We start from the raw sequence: 19,141 nt of genomic DNA, 5'->3' as shown, positions 1-19,141 counted from the left end.
CTCTGAGGTTCTTTCTTTTGAGAGGGAACATCCTGCTTATCTTTTTTGCGTTAATGGTGAAAGCAAAATATTGAACTGAGTAACAATCTTATTTATGCTCTGCTTGTTCACGTTTCCATGAAGTAGTATGGAGTATAGAAGGTTATAAGCAAGCGGTCATTGGTGTCTTTCTGCTTGGGACTATTCCGGAAAATACTTTCTGGATAAGGTTTTTCCATGGTTCAAAACAGTGCAGCTGTGCAGTAAAAATGTTATTTACTACTTCTAGCGCTTCACCTTTAGTAGAAGTCTATGACAGTTTGATCTGAAAATGGCATTCTAAGCTGATGAATAAAGTCTCTTTGGGGAACGTATAAAATAGAATTACATGGAAGATAAGACCACAGTCAGATACACAGGCTGAAGTTTTTATATGGAAAAATGATTTGTAGTTCTGGTTCTAAATCCTGTTCCTTTCTTCTCCAACAGAAACTATACCAGTATCCTCCTCCACAGACTGGCAAGCAGCTTTTGGGTTTGGTTCCTCCAAACAGCAAGAGGACGACTTAGGGTTTGATCCCTTTGACATCACCCGCAAAGCCTTAGCAGACCTGATTGAGAAGGAACTGTCAGTCCAAGACCAACCTTCCCTTTCGCCCACATCTCTTCAGAACCCTACCCCACACACTACAACTGCCAAAGGGCCAGGTTCTGGATTCCTGCATCCTGCTGCACCCACAAATGCCAACTCTCTCAGTAGCACCTTTCCAGTCATGCCACAGAGGTTTCCACAGTTTCAACAGCATCGAGCAGTTTACAACTCCTTCAGTTTTCCAGGCCAAGCAGCTCGCTATCCTTGGATGGCCTTCCCACGCAATAGCATCATGCACTTGAACCACACAGCAAATCCCACCTCAAATAGTAATTTCTTGGACTTGAATCTCCCACCACAACACAGCACAGGTCTGGGAGGGATCCCTATATCAGGTAGGTGAATAGAGACAGTGGTGAATATGACTTAATTCATGCTCTCAGCTTCTCTGAGTCAGAACCAGAAAAGGAAATAGCCAGCAACGAGCAGTAGACTGTTACCTCTTGACTGTTTTACTAGGTTATGAACAGAGAGAGGAATATTGTTTTAAATTGGTCCTTTTTATGAAAAAAAAGGTAACTGAATATTTAGCCTTGTAAATGTTGAGCTTTATAAGGAAGGTGGAGTATTATGTGCCCTCTTAATTTTGTGCCAAAGCAGATTGGTATTTTGGTTCTTCAGTCTTGCCAGACTGGCTTTACTTAAGAATAGGCCCTGGAAGTGCATTGTGACTTTCATGTTGGCATGCAGGTGTTGACCATAGTTCTTAAAGTCGTGCAAAAAATAGTAATGATGGTAATTTGTGCCAGATGTCTTGGCTGGGTCGTTCCTCTTGCGTATAACCAAATGGCTGCACAGAAAAATATTCAGTGCTGTTCATTTCTGTACTTCAGATGGCCTTAATATTATGCTAATCTTCACTGAATGGATGCTTGCAATGTGTGTAAGAGGATTCGTCCTGATTCTGAGGGCTGTGATGTTGGAGAAAAATAAATGTGCAGTCAGGCCAGTTTAGGCTGCCCTGAGTGGATTAATAGGCTCTTGCATCAAACATTGCAACCAAGGAGCTAATTGTAACAATAATTGTCTTGATTAAAAATTTACTTCTGGGGTTTGAAGTTCTTCCATAGTTCCAATTTAGCTTGTCCCAAACAAATTCTTTTCTTGTAACTGGGGAAAAAATTGTATTACATGAATAATGAACTGCAGGTAGAAAGTGTCTGTTAGCTCTTTGTAGCCTTGAGGTGGAGAAGACTGCTCCTTGAGATGTTGCCAGCATTATTTTCTTTTCATGGGTTTTAGAAATACTAGCTTTACTATAAGAAAGTGACCTAGAAAAAAGTTAGTGGTTTTTTTTGGTGCTCTAGTACAAGAACTAATTTTGGCTGTCACTTTGCTGTGCTTTGTCCTTTTTGAAGGCTTGTTGCAGCTACTGTACTGTTGTAGGCTCTTTAGGCTGATTCAAGTATAAACATGGACCATACTGCTAGTGCAAGTAATTCCAAACTTTTTACACTGGCAATAGCCAAGTTTTAAGCCTAAAATGACTGTTACTGACTGCAAAGAAAAAGTTGTTTCTGGCATGGAGTAACAAAGTACAGCATCCACAGCTGCACTGTTGCTCCCTTTCCCCTAAACTATATACAACTTTCAGAAAAACAACAGGACCTGACTTTTCAACTCTTCCACTCAGTTGTAAAAACTTCTACTTTGAGGGGTCAGTAACAAGACTATCTTATGACCTGGGAGACCAGAAAAATCCATTAGTGTTGAAAAAGATCTGTTCAAGTTGATTTCAGGTTTGCAAAAGTATTGCATTATTTTAATTTTGGTTAGCAGTTTGAAAGTGGAACTTTTTGTGTTTGTAGGAGACTTGTAGATCTTTTTTTTAACTTCTGAAGAGCAGGTTGTGTGGTACTGGTTAACGCATAGCCCAGGCCATGTGTTTCCCCCATATGTTTTAAGGTAACAGAATTGATATTTAAGTATGTCCTTTTTTTGTGTGCAACTGCTACAACCAATTAATCCAAAAATATTTTTGGCAAATATCATGCTAAAACCACAATAAACATCTGCTGTAGTAACCATGGAAAGTTCTTTGTGTTGGTTTTAATCTCTTGTTATAGAAAATATTGTTAGTTACTGGCTGACAATTAGATAGCAGTTGCTGCAGTGCAAACCCTTCTCAGCTGATAAATGTCAGCTTTGATACATCTTTAAAAAAGAATATTTTGCAGAAGGATATTACTCCTTTTTCTTTTTCCTGCTGCCAGAAATCAGCTGAAGTCTCAGTTCTGGTTTAGTTTGCTGGATTATGAGCTTATATTATTTATATTTATTTTAGTGCTCTAACTGCTTCAGAAGTACAAATAATTTGAAATTCAGGAGATGACCTCATAGCTCTTTTCTTGTGTGCTGACTTAAAGGTTTCCAGTTCTGTTTTTTTTTTTTTTTTTTAATCTGCATCTAGAGTAAAGGTCTCTCAATCCCTTTCATTTTCTGTTTGAAAAAAATTCCTGTTCTTTGTTTGTTTTTAGCCTATCAGTAGCAAGTATTTAATTACAGAATTTTCCTAGTTTCCTCATTAATTTACAGATACATCTATCTGGTGGGGTTGGGGAAAGAAAGTGGTGTCCAAGTACAGAGAACTCATATGTGTAAGACTTTATCATACCCTATCATTCCTGCTGGAAAGGCAGTTCATATCATAACAGCTGTTTGCAGTATGGAACAGTTAGTTGCAGTAGACCTGAAGTTCATTTCTCTTGGCTCTTGGTCCATATTAGGGTGTTTTAGTCAATGTTACCAACTTGGCTGGTTCAGATATAACAGGAAAAGAAACCAAGTGCAGGTGAAACTTCACATTCTGTCATGTAGCAGAGACCCTCTACTGCTGTAAAAGCCACATGTTTCTTAAGGTCTTTGATCAGTTTTTTACAGGATTATAAATTCCTAAGGTAGCTAATACTGGACCAGTTACTGGTAAAAAAAAAAAAGGGGTGGGAACAGGCAAATGAGTCTGTTTGCTCTATTTAATCAACCCTTTTGAAGGTTTTTATTTATATCAGAACAAGCAGATCTAATAACCTCTATAAATTCACATGTTATTATAGTATTTTCTAGGCTTTCTAAATTTGAGTTGGTTTCACTAGGTGTATTTGTGATATGGAAGCTTGCATTAAGAAAATAGTATCTTTTAAACTGCTGCTGTTTCTGCTTTAGACATTATTATTTGCATGAATTTGAAATGCTCTTGTGTGACATGTTAAATGTAATTTGCTGAAACTGTGTTTTGTTTATTTGAGCTGTGCTGTATTCATAAACTCACAGCTTCAGGCAGGTCTGTTCTGTGATGTGTACCCACTTTAAATGGAGAAACACAGGCACTACCTACATCTCTTCTTTTTAAAATTAGGCTCTCACTTAAAAGTAATTTTTATGTGGAATTGGTTGCTTATTTCTCAGAGGAAGTAGTTAATAATTAACTAATTCTGCAGTTTCCAGTAAAATGACACATGACTGACTTCCCAGATTTATTATGCAATTACTTGAAATGTGTCATACTCATCAGGCATACATTTGTCCCCAACCCATATTTAAATGAACTTTTTGATTGATTCCCAGAGTAACTTTTTCTTTCCCTCACTGTATCATTTTTCAAACTGTAGCAGATGTTTCATGTTGTCATTTTCAGGGACAATTTAAGCTTATTGCTGCTCTCTGGAGTGGGATGGATTAGATGGTTTACTGTGAAATTATTAATGTGTAACTGTGCTTCAGGAGAAAAGTCCAGTGACTTCTTCATGGACAGTGTGATTGCTGCTACAAGCAATCTCACCCTAGATTGTATGCAAGCTATCCTGAGAGTATTGGCCAGCAGCTAGGTTTTGTTCTGCAGATAATGCCAAGGGAAAGATTGATTTACTGACAGCAGTGTGGGTGGGTGTGTGCCTTTATTTTTATTTTACTATAGGATAACAGGAAACTTTGTGATTTGATAGCTAGTACACTATCATCTTTGCTACCCTACTGCCCGGTGGTGTGTTCAAAAAGAGTAGGTATAATATGGGATCGTAGAATAAGGTAGGATTCAGATTAACAGTGTTTTTTGAGACATATAAAATGAGATGTTTGCATATTAATTTGAAAATATAAATATATGATTTTATTTATTGAATTTACTGAGTGGTTGGTACTCATTGATTTTTGTTACATAGAAGTACAGTAACAAACTCACAGAGTTAAAAGTATTAGGAAAAAGTTAAAAATGGTTAGTCCACTTTCCCATCATCTTCTACGCAAGATGAAGTACTTGACATTTTAAAACACTGGCTATTATTTCATTTAGTAATTTCGTAATTACCCTGAATGTAAAACTTGATTGTAAGCTCTCTGTAGACCATAGTAATGAGGTAGTTCGAACTCTTCCAAGACTACTCCTACACAATATGTATATATTCTTCCCAAAAAAATCATTGAAGCCCCTGAGTTGGAAGGGACCCACATGGATTTTCAAATTAAATTTCTGACTCTGCACAGGACAGCCTAAAAATTAAATCATATGTCTCAAAGCTTTCTCCAAATGCGTGTTGAACAGAGGCAATTTATGTATATCATACATGTATTAAAAATCTAAATAGAAGAAAGAGTCAAGTGGACACAGATACGAAGCATAAAGAATTTAACCTTATTTAGGATGGGGAAAAATATTTCATTTATTGTCTTTGAAGATAACCATTGTAAAGTTCATCAAGATATTTTAACCATGCAGCTGACTGATACAGAAGCTGCCATAGTTTTCTGTGAGCTGTTCCTGATATTTCAAAACATGGGGATTGAATGTAATATATCTGTGTAATAGAATATAATGAAGAATCAAAGTCTCATTCTCTCAAGACCTTTTAGTTTTGATGTTGTGGCTTATATCTGTTGAATATGCACATCCTTTTTGATTGGTATTATGTATATTTAAAGATGAGACAATAAACGGGTAGACAGCTCTAATAATTTTGGGTGTCCCTAGCAGTGTCTCTGGTAGTGGTGTTGCATTCCTTACCCAGACACAGATTAGCATGCATGTCTTCATGTCATGGCTGCATTTAGGTTTTTGTGAAGCAGTAGCTGATAGCAGAGAGGACAAAGCAATGACAGTTTTATTAAGAAGGTCCAACATCTTCCCTCTTAAAGTACTGAGCTCTTCCATTTCTGACCTATTTATGGTGTTGCATCTTCTGCTGCTTTAAATTTTCGGTCCTCTATGCTCCTCAGCTGTTGAATTTGCCTTGAACATCAAATCCTTTCTTGCCTTATGCTGCCTTTTAGACAAGATTTTACTAAAAACTAGGGAAGATCCCTGTAGGTTGGCTGTGGTCATATTGTTTCAAGACTATTTACAGCACGAAAAAGGATGACATATCAGAATAAGGGTTAACATGTTGTCCCTTTAATACTAAGATTCCTTGTCTGACTTGCTATTTTCCTATAACATAACTGCATTTCCATTTGAGACACAAGGTTTTTATTTGGTCTTTGTATTTTTGTCTTTTCTCCCTGGGTTGTTTCTATTTCATGAAAACAAGCACATACTCCAACCCTATACAGTCTTGGAAGGAAACAGAATTTGTGGCATAGCAGCTGACAGTTTCCTGTAGTCTCAGGATAATAATTTGATATGGGGTTTTGTGTGTGTTTTGCTACTGGGCCTTTTCAAAAGAGGGTTTTGGCCATGTGGTATGGCTGTTTAGGTCAGCATGCTGTAAAAATTCTCCAAGTGCTGTGTAAAAAAGGCATTTGATCCCATACCCTATCAACAAGAATGTGACTTAAACAGTGGTGCCTCACATCCTTTTATTTGGATGCCATGGTTAAACATATTCCTATACTTTTCCTCTTGACCTGACAGTATGTGAAAGCTTTAATGCCTGTTTTAAGTATTGGTTTCCTTACTCTTAGCAGTAAGAGAGGTATTAGTCAATTATTTTTCTGTCCTAATCCTTTAAAGAAGACTGCTTGCTCACTTGGTGTTCTTCCTTGATCTTTGGCTTTTCAACACCCGCTGGGCAGAAAGCATGGCAGCTGAATGTCATCTTTTCTGTGCCCCCTGGTTAGATCTATGCCTGCCTGAAGTCTTTCTCTGATTAGGGGATAAATATTGAAAATAGGAAATCTGATTAACATTTTAGCTATACAACTAATAGTTGTAGGTGCCTCGTATGGCATTTCCAAAGGCTTGTCTCTTTTCCAGAGTGCAGAGCAGCTGCTCTCCAAAGTAGATGTGTTACCTCCATAACAGGGTCACTCCTCATTTGAAACTGCTTTGAAATTGTAAAATGAAAAGAACCTCCTGTAAACAGCCCTAAGTTATTTATGTTATTGCTTCTACTGATTCTTGCATGTCCTGGTTTCCTCAACAAAGATGACTGTTAGTACAGCCTTTGCTATTGAAAGTTTTGTTCTTCTCATCAGTCCTTTTGCTCACAGTACCCTTTTTTTTCCATGGAGGTTCTTAGTCCTCCATCCTTCCTCTTCAGGAGGTGCTTTGTATCTGTGTGTATCCCCACCTTGAAATTCGGTCTCCCTTTATTTCCTATCACAACTAATTTTTTGTTTCACTGCTGAAGAAGTGTTCAGCGCAATATGGAATGAATCCATTTTGAAAATAAACTTTTGGCTTGCTAATTTCTGTTTATCTGGAGGAGTTTAGTGGTTTGTTTTTTTTCTTATGCATCCATGTTTAAACGAAATAAAATGAAAGTGGGATTTCACATTCATTTCCAAAATATAAAATCAGTGTGAGGATCGAAATCTGCTGTGGGTATTCCTTTTCTTATCTCTGGTGTCTTGTCCATTAACTCCCATACACTTCCTACATTTACTACAAAGGCCTGGCTTCCTTGATGTAATCTTGTCATGATCTCTGAGAGAACATCATCCACAGCACCTGTCCTTTAAGTCCTGCTACTTCTCCATCTGTTTCAAAATCTCATCTTGCACACCCCCCCTTCCTTCCAGTGCTTTTTCAGTGCTAATACTGCAACAGTTTTCTAAATCCTGTTGAATTTTTTTCCTGTGATTATATAGGTGATACTGTTTCAAATAAGGCTTGATACATAAATATCTGTCTTCATCTCTAGCTTGACTTTAAGGTCTTAAACATTTTTTTAAATCTTTGATTGCAAGATTTTAGGCATGATGGTGAAAGATAGGCATCCTGCTTTTTTGGGGGAACCAAGATGCCTATTTTTAAATGTGTAATTTTATTTTGGAAGAAGAATATGTATGTGACAAAGAAAAAAGTGGAAAAAAAAATCCTCCAATTTGGCTGCAATGTATCGGAGGAGTGGCTAATCACATTAACTCTACTGCATTTGAAATAAACATGGGATTGGCTGAAATAGGTGGCCTGAGATTCTGGACTGTTAGTCCTGTCAGCTTTTTTGGTAACTTTCCAGAAACAGGGAGAAACAAGCAGACGGGAGGTTTTTCACATCAAATTTCATGACTGTATTTGTCTGTAGTAGTGTCATCAAAGGAGCTTCACTACACTGGAAGTTGGCTTTTGTGTGGGTCTTAGGGATGGAAGATTGCATTTATTGTTAACAGAACCTCTTTAGTACTGGTTCACCAAAACATAAAAAAGCTGTTTCCTTTCATAGGTAACTGGTAAGATATTGGGATGGGCCTGCAGTAGTGTAAGAGGCTGTTGTCTTATATGTCTCCTTCTTCCAGCAGGCAGATGCTTAGCCTTGAGATGCTGTGTTCTCTTAGATGCTTTTCTGAAGTCACTTCAAAATATGCATTAGGTCACTGGCAAGAGTTAAAAGGTGCAACTGCCTTAGTGATGTTAAAAACATGGAATTTTCCTTTTAAAGAGTGGAAAGTGAGTGCACTTGGCACTGCCATCTCAGTGTCTAACAAAAGGCTGTGCCTTGGCATAGACCTGAAACTTTGGCTCTTTCTAAGTCCATTTAACAAAATACCAGTAATGACTGGTGCATTTCAGCAAAAAGTACAAATAATTCAAAGGCTTTCTGCATGAACTTTTTCTAAGTGCTTCAACTTGAAAAACAACTGAGAGAGCCAATATAATTTTTTTAAAAATTGTATTGGGGGAGGAGTATAAATGAATCCTGAAGGAATAGCAGCAACTGAAAGAGCAGTTTTGTAAATAGTGTTTCTCTTCCCAGTACCGGCAAATCACATTTGAGGGGGAAAAAAAATATTTTTTTTCCCATCTCTTGGTTTCTTCTACACAGCCTCATTTGAACTTCATCTTGTCCTCAGAGGAATTATTTTAAAAAACCTGTTTAAAAAATAGGTCACTTCTATAAGAAGACAGCAGCTAGTAATCAGAAGGAATTTCATAGCATGGAAGGTGAAAACTTGGCTTTCTTGCAGTTTATCTAATTTTCCCATAGAATTATTGAAATAATCTACAAATATATATCAGCCTTAATTGTTTGCAGATGTGGGAAGATTAAAAATGAGTTTATGATTTGTCAAAGTATGCTTTCATTGTGCTAATGCTGGTCTCACAGTCTGAAGTCAGAGGGTTGGTTAATTGGTTGGATATTCCAGAATCTCTTAACACGATAGGCTCTTGATAATTGTTACTATAGCTTTGAAATTCTCAGTTTTTTTCTTTGCAATTTCTAGTTACTGCATTGCCCATAGGGCAAATTTCAAATATTTTGGTTCTATTTACGCATGTGTCTGTGTACCCACAAGTATATTTGTACACGTGGGCTTTTCTTTTGAAGTCAGAGTTTGTTCTATTGACAAACAGGGTAACCTGGTGAGATTGAACTCTGATGCGTGATGTGAGAGGAAGCAGTTTAGGTTAAAATGAACTTTATTTCTCAGATGAATGGAATTACATGCCTTCTGAGCTTTTTAATCAAACTGTTCTGTGTGTAGGATTCAAGTATCTATTTAATTTGTTTCAATATATTAAGTCTTTGTGCACTTAGTTTAGATTTATGGTAATATTAAAGATTATCAGCACCAAAACCTACTTTCTTATGGAGTCAGTAATAAAAAATGTGGGATGCTCTGGAAACATTTTGTAGGAAGTCAATCATGTTTTTCAAAGCAACCAGGAATCTCAATTTAAAATTTGCTTATAGATGAAAATTGGGTCACTGGCTGCTATAATTATGGTCTCTTGAGCTGTGGTAAGTGTAAGTCAATCGCAAGAACTCTCCAGAATACTTGATGTAACACAGCTTTTCTCAAGCCTAATAAAATTCTGACACTGTACATGCAAGCAAATATGAGTCTTCTTACTGTCCCCATATTAATATTGTAGAAAGAATTTCCTCTGAAAATAAACATTTTCTGACTCATAACATTTGCATAGTCACAGAAAGCTTACAAGTTGTATTGTCAGATCATCATCAAAAATGATTTAGAAAATCTGATTTTCCCCCTTTAAGTGTATACTTTAGAATTAGTATATTTTACTTGATAGTTTGGCTAACTGGCAAGTTAAGTTGCAGTTGGATTTATTTGACATTGAAGAATAGTGTGCTTCTGTTTATGTGGCTGGCTTTTAAATTGAGTGGAATTACTATAACCATGGAAATCAATATGGAATTGAGGTAAAATGTACTTTATCTGCAGTATTTTAAAGCTGAGGGTAGACTGGTGTCTCTTGTCTACCAAAGCCAATTTTGTAGGTGTGTGTATGTACACAAATTGTAGGTACATGTGCATCATTTGTTTCCCCAGCTCTTAGAGCTCATGACTGCAAGACTTTCACTTGAAATTCACATTGTGAAATGACACTTAAAAATCTGGATTTTGTCAATTGTCAATTTTTTTCCTGTGTATAGCCAATGTTTGTGAAGCTTTTAAAGGTTTACTGCAAACAGCTTTACCTTCTAGTGCTCCTCTCTCTTGATGTCTCTCTAATATGATGAAGTGGCTGCTTGTATTCCTGATGGGCTGCACTGCTGTTTAAATGTGGACAGTTTCCATCTTCTCTAATCTGCCAGTACGTTCTCAGGTCTCTGTAAATGGATGAAAGGTCATTGTTTGGTTTAAGTGTTGTAGGATTTCTAGGAGTCATAGATACAGAGTCAATGAAGCTGAGAGAGAAATCCTTCAGGTCACAGATGTTTAAATAGGATTTTATTTGTGATTAATAAAATTTCATGAGCAAACAAGCTTATTACTCATACTGAAGTGAAACAGCTATAGTTCTTTACATAACTGTTTTGTTGATGTTTAAATATACAACCTTTGAATGGAAAGCTTTTGAGTTTATGTAATGTGATGGTCATAATTTCTTTTTTGGATGCGGCAAATTGTCCTGTCTTTCTCGGTCCCCCTCAAAGGGAAGTACTGGACAACTATTTCAAAACAGAAAAACAGTGGAAAGTTATTTTGAGATCAAAATAGAGAAGCCCCAGTCACTTCTCAGAATAGGGCAATAGGCTGTTTCAGGGAAAGCACTTGCAATCTCTGAACATGGTAGCACAAGGCAGAGATTGGGACCAGAGATGTCACTTGAAAGGGTACGCTTCTCTGGTGGCCCCATTTGTTTCTAAATGAGTTGAAAGACTCTTGGTGGACTCCTGGTAATCCTTCCTGTTCTTGTTTTTCTCTCATTTTTCTTTGGCTTCAAAATTTATTGTACAGTGTCTTTGCAGATTTCCCAGGGCTCTTTTACAGGCAGGTTGTTGAAATAGCTATTCTGTTACTGAATACACCTCGGCAGTCTCTTTGCTTCTTTTGTTGCCATTCTTTGCAGTCAGGTATGTGACATAGGCCAGAAGTTGATTTTTCTCTCATATGATGATTTCCTCTGATTTTATTTTGCTTATTTGACTAATTTCTGTAGTTGACACACTGTGTATCTTGGTCACACATGACATACTGATGGCTTTTTTAAAAATAAATAATTGTGACCAAGATTTGCAGAACGGTTTGCTTTTCAGTGGGACTAGAATATTTAGGACTTGGAGTGAAGGTATATAATGTTTTTACTCAATTAGCATGAAAAGAGCCTTGGAATATAAATTAGGTAGAGCGAAGAAATGCTCTTGCTTTACCCATAACGTAACAGTCTTGTGATCTTTCCTATTGGTTGTATTTATTTAAGCATGTACTGGGTGAATTTTGCTTTGGATTTTACCATAGGCTTGTATCAGAATTGGGGCAATGATTTGAAATGGTCTAGTCACTGTAGAATATTCATTTTAGTGGTCTTGTCTCACACCAAGAAAACTGCAAGTTCTGCTATGCCATCAATATAAAAGATTGAGTGCATCAGTGGCACAGTCAAATTTGAAACACCTTTGGGTCTTCATTGTGGTGTCATTGTCAGAATTTTGGAAGTCACAGAACAGCCTATATCAATGCAGCAGACACTTGTGCAAACATCTTCAAAAGTACTGATTATGTGCAATAGAACAGTATTCTGGCTTGGCCATTAATCCTCTTCATGGCCTCTTCCCCCAAATACACACTGCTTTGCCTGATTTGAAGAAAGAGGGTTAAAGTAGTGCAGGTGGAGAATGAGGTAAAACTTGACTGTGTGGTAGGATGTGATAATGGGGCAATGATTTTATTTAGAAATTTATTAAGTGACTAGTTTTATACAATTTCACATTCAGCCTTCTTGGAATGTATTGTATTTCTTAAATGGTTTCTCAAATGGTTTTTTATTTAGATTGGATGGACAAGTTGCATTTGTGATGAAGCTTTTTTTTTTCCTTTCCTTTTCTTGTTCTAAGACAGTGGTTGACTTTGCAAATTTTACATACAAGTGCTTTTATTTCACATTACCTTTCACCTCAGACACAGGAAAATTTCAGTGCTAGAAGTGTGGATCTGTTCACCCCTGTAAACACAAGTTTCCACTGGACCAGACAGGATTATGAAATGTACATTGAGGGAAGACCATTGTGCAGGCTGTGGGTTTGAAAATGTTTTTTATGTAAATAGTTCTGCTTTCAGTGATGCTTCACAAGGTTATTCTCTATGTTGGGAGACAAAGGGAATGAGGGGAGGAATCTCATATTTATCTTAGTATGGAAAACACTTTCTTTGCAGTCATCTGGGTTTTACTTTTTCTTCTGTGTTTTCCCACTATCAGTGGGCATGCCGCTTTAAGCCTTTTAAGATTAGCTTATGGAAGGAGACAGAATTTTTTTACTCCTTGAGAGAGGGAAACTGTTGTATTGGTTCTCACACCCCTAGGTTGTAATGTCCAACTGTAAAGTCTGCTAATAGTCAGAAAATTACTTCTTCCAACCAGTTAACTTTAGAAGTAGGGAAAGATAATATGCAAATGCCCTTTTAAATACATCTGTATTAACTGAGAGCTAGCTTTTCCTCATTTTTAACTATGGTCCTAGCTTCATCATGAAGCGTAGACATTTTTAACAGGAAGAACAAACCAGCTGATGGATGAGTAATGATTTCTGAAGAAATGGTTTTCCTTCGGTTGGCAGAAGTAACTTCCCATCTCTGGGGTGGATGAGCATTTTCACTTAGGCTGTTTAAGACGTGCCAGAATTCAACGAAGAGGTGCTTAGGTTTTTTATGTCAGGGACCAATGTTTTTGTCCCAGCTGGCCTTGCAGCCTCACAAACACACCTGTTTGGGAAAGACAATAAATTTTTTGTAATTCTCTGTTTTGTCATTTTTATACCTAGGAACACAAAGATTTTATCAAACTGACTTTCTCATAGCTAGCAAACAACACCATTTTGGTAGGTACTGAATCCTTTTAGGCCTTTCGTCTCTTGACTTCTGTGAATCCAAGTAAATTTTGTTCAGACAGTTGAGGTAAAGAACAGTCTTCCTCAGTCTATTATTTCCTGTTGTTTTGTGTTAGAGAGGGTACCCAGCAATGGTGCACTATGCCTGCCTCAGACAGCAGTGTTTCCTCACCACAAAGTGCCAGCCTTTTCCGTTTCATGAGAGTCTTGTATCTAAACACTTGCTAGCTGTCTTGACCCTTATATGTGCTGTATTATGTCTTTTTTACGTGAAGAATTACATGACAAAAACATACATATTTTCTCAGCCCAAGGAGACCTAATGCCTGCCCTATGACATTAATTTTCCTATCCTGTTTCTTATAACATCCTGCAGACTTTGTCTTAGTCTCCCTCAATGACCTGTTGCAGGTAGTTTACTACAGGTTCATTTTCTTGCACAAGAGCTTTGAGGGCGTGTTGGGGGTTAGTAAAGTTGGTGACTGAGACCCTTGCAGAGCGCCAGCTCACAGGTGTTGAGGTGAATATGTTTGCTCATGCATAGACCCAGTAAGCATTTTTGTGTGCTTTTTGCATTGCAGTAGAAGTAAATAATTAAACAGAGCTGTGTATTTGCACAAGCTTTTTGAAGCAACAGTGAGGAAAAAAAAGTGGAAACTAATGGTGTACAATGCAGAATTTGTTGCAGTTATTTCTGTGAGCTGGCTACTTTTGTTCCAAAAAGTTAATTTAGAACTTGTCTCAAATGGGCTTATTGATGTTCTACAGGGTTGTGAACAATATCTCTTGAGGACATTTTCTACTAATACTTTCTAAAACTTTGATTTATTATTTTTAATCTCAGGATTGTAGGTTTTGATGAAAAGCATGTGGCACTGAATTCTTTAAAAGCATTTATTTTGTATATTACAATTGCAAAGGAAAAAGGAGGAGCAGTGAAAGGACAAGATTTCAGGTAGTTTTCTTGTTTGGTTTTGGGGGTTTTTTCTCCCCCTCTGGTTACAAAAACGTAATTGCTCAAGATATCACATTTTTCTGAACATTCAGCTTTACAAAAACTGCCAGGGCAGGTTTTGATAGGAATTGAGACTGCTTTCTTTACTCTCCAAAGTAAGGTTGTGAGTTAGTGATATCCTCTAATTTTCCAGGAAGACTTAAATCTGTTCTTTCGTTGATGAAGTAGCTGTATTATCCAAGTACCTCTTTATAACAGTTCTAATTGAGATCAAGGTCCTTTCTTCAATCAGGACAGGCAGAGATGTTTGAAGAAAAAATTTGTATTCTAGATATTTGTCAAAAAGACAATCATGTGCCAACATACTGCCTAACACTTCCTTTGAAAATATAGCTGACCACAAGCTATAAAGTATGACTTGCTGTATTGGATAATAAATACTGGAGTGCTCATGTCTGGTTTGTCCTGCTTTGAGATACTTAGAGTGAGAGATGGATCACAGAACCAGATAGTCTGTTCTAGATAGCCTGGTGTGATTTTTGTGTTGAGGGATCATTTGTTGTAGTGCTAATGGCCACCTTATCCTGTTGTCCTTTATCGATATGTCTTGAAACGTTCAGGCAAGTGGTTGAGACTTGGCTGCTTTGGTGTCTGGCTGGTTTGCTTGTTACCAAAGTCTTGAGGATACTGCTATGTCAGAAATTATTCTGAAAGGTCTTGAAAGAGTTTTCACTACCGTTCTTCAACTGCAAGAGGAAATTTCGCTCCCTCCAACTTCATTACCATTTCCTTCGGAAGAACATCTCTAGGGCTGTGAATGAGCAAGCTATAACAAAACAAAAGACATCTGTGATTTTCCTCAGGCTCCCGGGTTTCTCACGTTCCGTTTCTATTGCAAAGCCCTACCTAGCCTTTCTTCATTTTGGTACACGTCACCCTTTTGAGCCTGCTGCCCATCAATAAAGCAGCCAAATAGCAGCAGAGGTATTCTCATCACTACCAGGTAGATTTTCCCCTGTTAGTAATAGAGGGAGAGACACCATGTCCTTGATTATTTGAGTCCCTGAATCAAAATGGGGAAATATATTGTGGGAGGAGTTACATCTTTCTCCCATTCCCTTATACTTTGTTTAAATCCTGCCAGTCCCTGTGAGTAATTCATCGATCATGGAAACACTGACCCTTGGTTTTGAACAGGGAAAGTATTAAATGCTTAGCTTAAAAAGTAAAAGCAAAATCCCATACCCCACCAAAGAAGGACATCTGTTTCTAACTTCAGCTTTTTATTTTTTTATCTTTCATTTTTTTTTTGTTGGTAAATCTCCCAGACAACAGCAGTTCTGTAGAGAGTTTAAATATGAAGGAATGGCAGGACGGGCTAAGGGCACTTCTACCGAACATTAACATCAACTTTGGTGGACTGCCCAATGCTTCTTCCCCCTCCAACGCCAACCACAGTGTACCAACGTCCAACACTGCCACCACCGACAGCCTGAATTGGGACAGCCCTGGCAGCTGGATGGACCCCGCAATCATCACAGGTAACCGTTTCTCACTCCTTCAGCTCCACTGGCAAACCATCCAATGGGTATTTGGCACAAACTGATTTACATCTGGAAAAAAAAAAAAAGAAAAAAGAAAAAAGAAAAAGTCAGTATGCGGTGGTCTCTTCCAGCTTCCATCCACAAAACCTCAAGGGTCCAGGAATTTTTGTGGAACCTCTAGGTGTAACAGAGCGTCACTTAGGCCTTTGCAATGCATGCCCAGGACCTTTGCAGGCAGTCAGGTGGATCAGTGCTTTCCAATAGGGTCAATCCATAAGGTGTCCCTTCTGCTGGATGGCTTGTCCGGTATGTGCGTCGCTGGTCCTGAGGCACTGGAGGCAATCACTGGACTTGGTTATTTAAAAAGGGACATACTCCACTTGTTTATAAAGCTCTCTTTTATAAGGCTGTCTGGTTGTGTCTCCCTGTTAGAGAGGCTGAAGCATGAGTCAAGTAGGCAGAATAAAAGGTGGAGCATGAGTTTACTGGCAGCTTGGTGTGGTAAGGTCATGTTGACAAGGAGGCAGTTCTTGAGCAGAATGTTTGATAGAAAAATGTGTGTTTTATGAAGAAGTGTTCTGAGGGTGAACTTTCTCCTATCTCGATTTAACGTTAAATGTTTTTCTGGGCAGGGTAACTATACATAATAATGTAAAATGCGTTTTCTGTACAAACTAATCATGTTTTTTCATTGTTGCTTTTTGCTAGGTTAAGTTGACCTCCTTCGTGATCAATTTATTGCTTCTCCTCTCACTTGACTGTATCCTTGTTCTTTTCTTCTTTTCTTAGGTATCCCAGCCTCCACAGGAAACAGTTTAGACACTCTTCAAGATGACAATCCTCCACATTGGCTAAAATCTCTTCAGGCCCTCACAGAGGTGGACGGCCCCAGTGCAGCACCATCACAGACGCACCACAGTAACCCCTTCGGCACACAGATCCCTCTGCACAGAGCCAGTTGGAATCCCTACTCTCCTCCTTCAAACCCCACCAGCTTCCATTCCCCACCTCCAGGCTTCCAGACAGCCTTCAGACCCCCCAGTAAAACCCCCACAGACCTACTACAGAGCTCAGCGCTGGATCGTCATTAGGAAAGGAAGAAAAAGAAAAAAAGAAAAATAAGACCCAAAACGTTAGAAATGCAGGAAGTGTCCCACCCTGACTCCTCCCCACGCCCACCTACTGTTCCCTGTCATATCTTTCTTTCTGAAGAATCCAGTTCCTGATCAAACTTCCCCCCCAAATGCAATGCCATCACAGGGTCATGACCATTCTTTTTGTTAAGTTTCTGCAGAAACGGTGTTTGAAATACACTGTTTGAAATACTTTCTAACCATTCTAAGAAAAAAAAAAAAGAGAGAGAAATCAAAATGCAGTCTCAATGCTTAAGGAGAATATTACTGTCTTACTGTCTTTTGCACATGAGTATTTCTGCCTAGTGGAAAAGTGTCAGTCTGCAGTAGGGGGAAAAGTGCAATGCAGAATCAAATGCAAGAACGTAAAAAAGGTATTTAATTTAAATGAAGTTACTGAACATGTGGGGCAAGCAGTGGCCCAGCATTTATTTTGCATTCAGTGTGGCACTACACAGGGAAATTGCTATGTTGGGGTTGGTTGTTTTTTTGGTTTGTTTTTTTTTTTTTTTTAGAGCAGGGGATTTTATTGCATCCGTCAGAGTTTGACATGAAGTGTGTTGAAAGACAAAACACTTATAGCTATGAGTAACTGGCAAGTTGCTAGAGTGGTTTAAAGAGGGGAGAATAAGATTTTTCTTTAATTTTGGCTTTAGATTTCAAGTAAACTTTAATGTTTTAAAAGTATTCACAGAGTTAATACCTAGTGTATACGTAATATAATTATAAGCAGCTGAAACACAAGTGATATTTACTTCAGTCTTTCTGTCTCCTCTGTCAGTCTCTCTTTTTTTTTTTTTTTTTAAGAAGACTCACCTGATTAGGGCACTCTGGGATAGCACTGCATTGGGGCCACATGATCACCATCAGGAGCAACCTCTGACCTCCTCTGCCTGCAGCTTTTACTTAACCCTGTAGTTTCTGGACGTTTGTGCAGTATTGAAAAGACAGGAAAAAAAGAAACAGATAAATAAACATGGTTATAACCTGACGCTAAAACTAAAACCAAGGAAATGTACCTCTTTCTTCAGAATTAAAACTAAAATCTTAAATAAAACAGAAAACTTGATGATGACTTCATGTTTGCTTTCTGGTTTTTTTAACCTTGGATTTTTAATTACTGCATCTGGTAAAAAGTGTATGCCATTGCATGTTTGGGGTTTTCTTATTCATCTAAACCAGAACTACTTTATCATTGGAAATACTGCTTTGTATGGGAACTTCTGTATTGAAGGGTGGAAAAAGCTTAACACTTTAAATCTTTTTAAGGGATTCTGTTGTCTTTACTCATGGCAATAGCTTGACACAGTCAGTCTCTAACTGTTATTGGTGGTATCCTTTTAAATATGCAGCACAAAAATCTTGTTTATATTTTCTGAATTAAATGCTGTGGCACTTGGGGTAGATGGCATGCAATAATATGCCTGAAGATATGGCAGAGAATTTGTTACAACTCCCTGTGTTTGTTAACAGCCTTGCATAAAGTTGTAAAATACCGTCACTGCACAACAGGGGATAAAGAGCTCTTAATGGACAGAAGGCCTCCAGTAAGCTTTTATACTTGCAAGCAGACATAATTAAAACCTGCAGCCAAGTGGTTGGGCTGCTGATTGATGTAGCTTACGAGGGTGGCAAAGAGCCTGAAATTCTAAAGATGCCTGTGCAGAAGGATCTCTCACCTGGTGTGAGCTGTACAGTTCAGGCTGGCAGCCTTCTGAAAATGTTGGCTGGTGGCAGGGGTAAGGAAGGGAATTTCTACTGATGAACTGTGAATCCTAAATGGGGATGGGGTGGGGTGAGGAACTGGCCTGTCAGGAAGTGGGAACGAATGCTGAATCAGCCACTGGACAGAGGAGCAAAGTCTTGAATCTGCACAATGTTTTTCTAAATATTCTGTTACTCAAAGCAGCACTTGGTGACTGCGTGCTTTTGCTCGTCTCACTTGCATTGCCATTTTAGTGCTGTATTTATTACTCTGTATTACACGCCTGTATGTGCTCTTTCTGAACTGTCAGCATTACTGCAGATGAGTCATGTACCCTAGTGGGTACATGGGGGAATGTGCACACCCTTTGATGCCAGTGCTCCTGCAAAAGTAAACTATGTTTCTGTCACCCAGCCATCTCCTGTAACTGCTGGTGGTGGAGAGAGAAATGCTGCAAGCTGGAATGGCCTCATCTATGGCAGTGCCTACTGGTGCCCCTGAACTG

General features: G+C 38.2%; 1 protein-coding gene across 7 annotated transcripts in view; it reads left to right on the top strand.

Annotated features, from left to right (window-relative positions):
* CNOT4 (CCR4-NOT transcription complex subunit 4) overlaps positions 1–18,006 on the top strand; it is a 76,965-nt gene extending 58,959 nt beyond the window's left edge. For 4 of the 7 annotated variants that reach the window (XM_059846688.1, XM_059846686.1, XM_059846684.1 and 1 more), the window contains 3 exons: positions 469–966; positions 15,583–15,795; positions 16,588–18,006. In XM_059846688.1, coding sequence (XP_059702671.1) covers positions 469–966; positions 15,583–15,795; positions 16,588–16,889 — 1,013 coding nt within the window. In that variant the 3' untranslated portion in view covers positions 16,890–18,006. The remainder of the gene's footprint in view (positions 1–468; positions 967–15,582; positions 15,796–16,587) is intronic. The other 3 variants (XM_059846691.1, XM_059846690.1, XM_059846689.1) reach the window with 1 other exon arrangement.
* Positions 18,007–19,141: the final 1,135 nt, after the last annotated feature.

The sequence above is a fragment of the Haemorhous mexicanus genome, chromosome 5, assembly GCF_027477595.1.
Source record: "Haemorhous mexicanus isolate bHaeMex1 chromosome 5, bHaeMex1.pri, whole genome shotgun sequence".
NCBI classification, from domain to species: domain Eukaryota; kingdom Metazoa; phylum Chordata; class Aves; order Passeriformes; family Fringillidae; genus Haemorhous; species Haemorhous mexicanus.
This window is presented reverse-complemented; position numbering and strand designations above follow the sequence as displayed.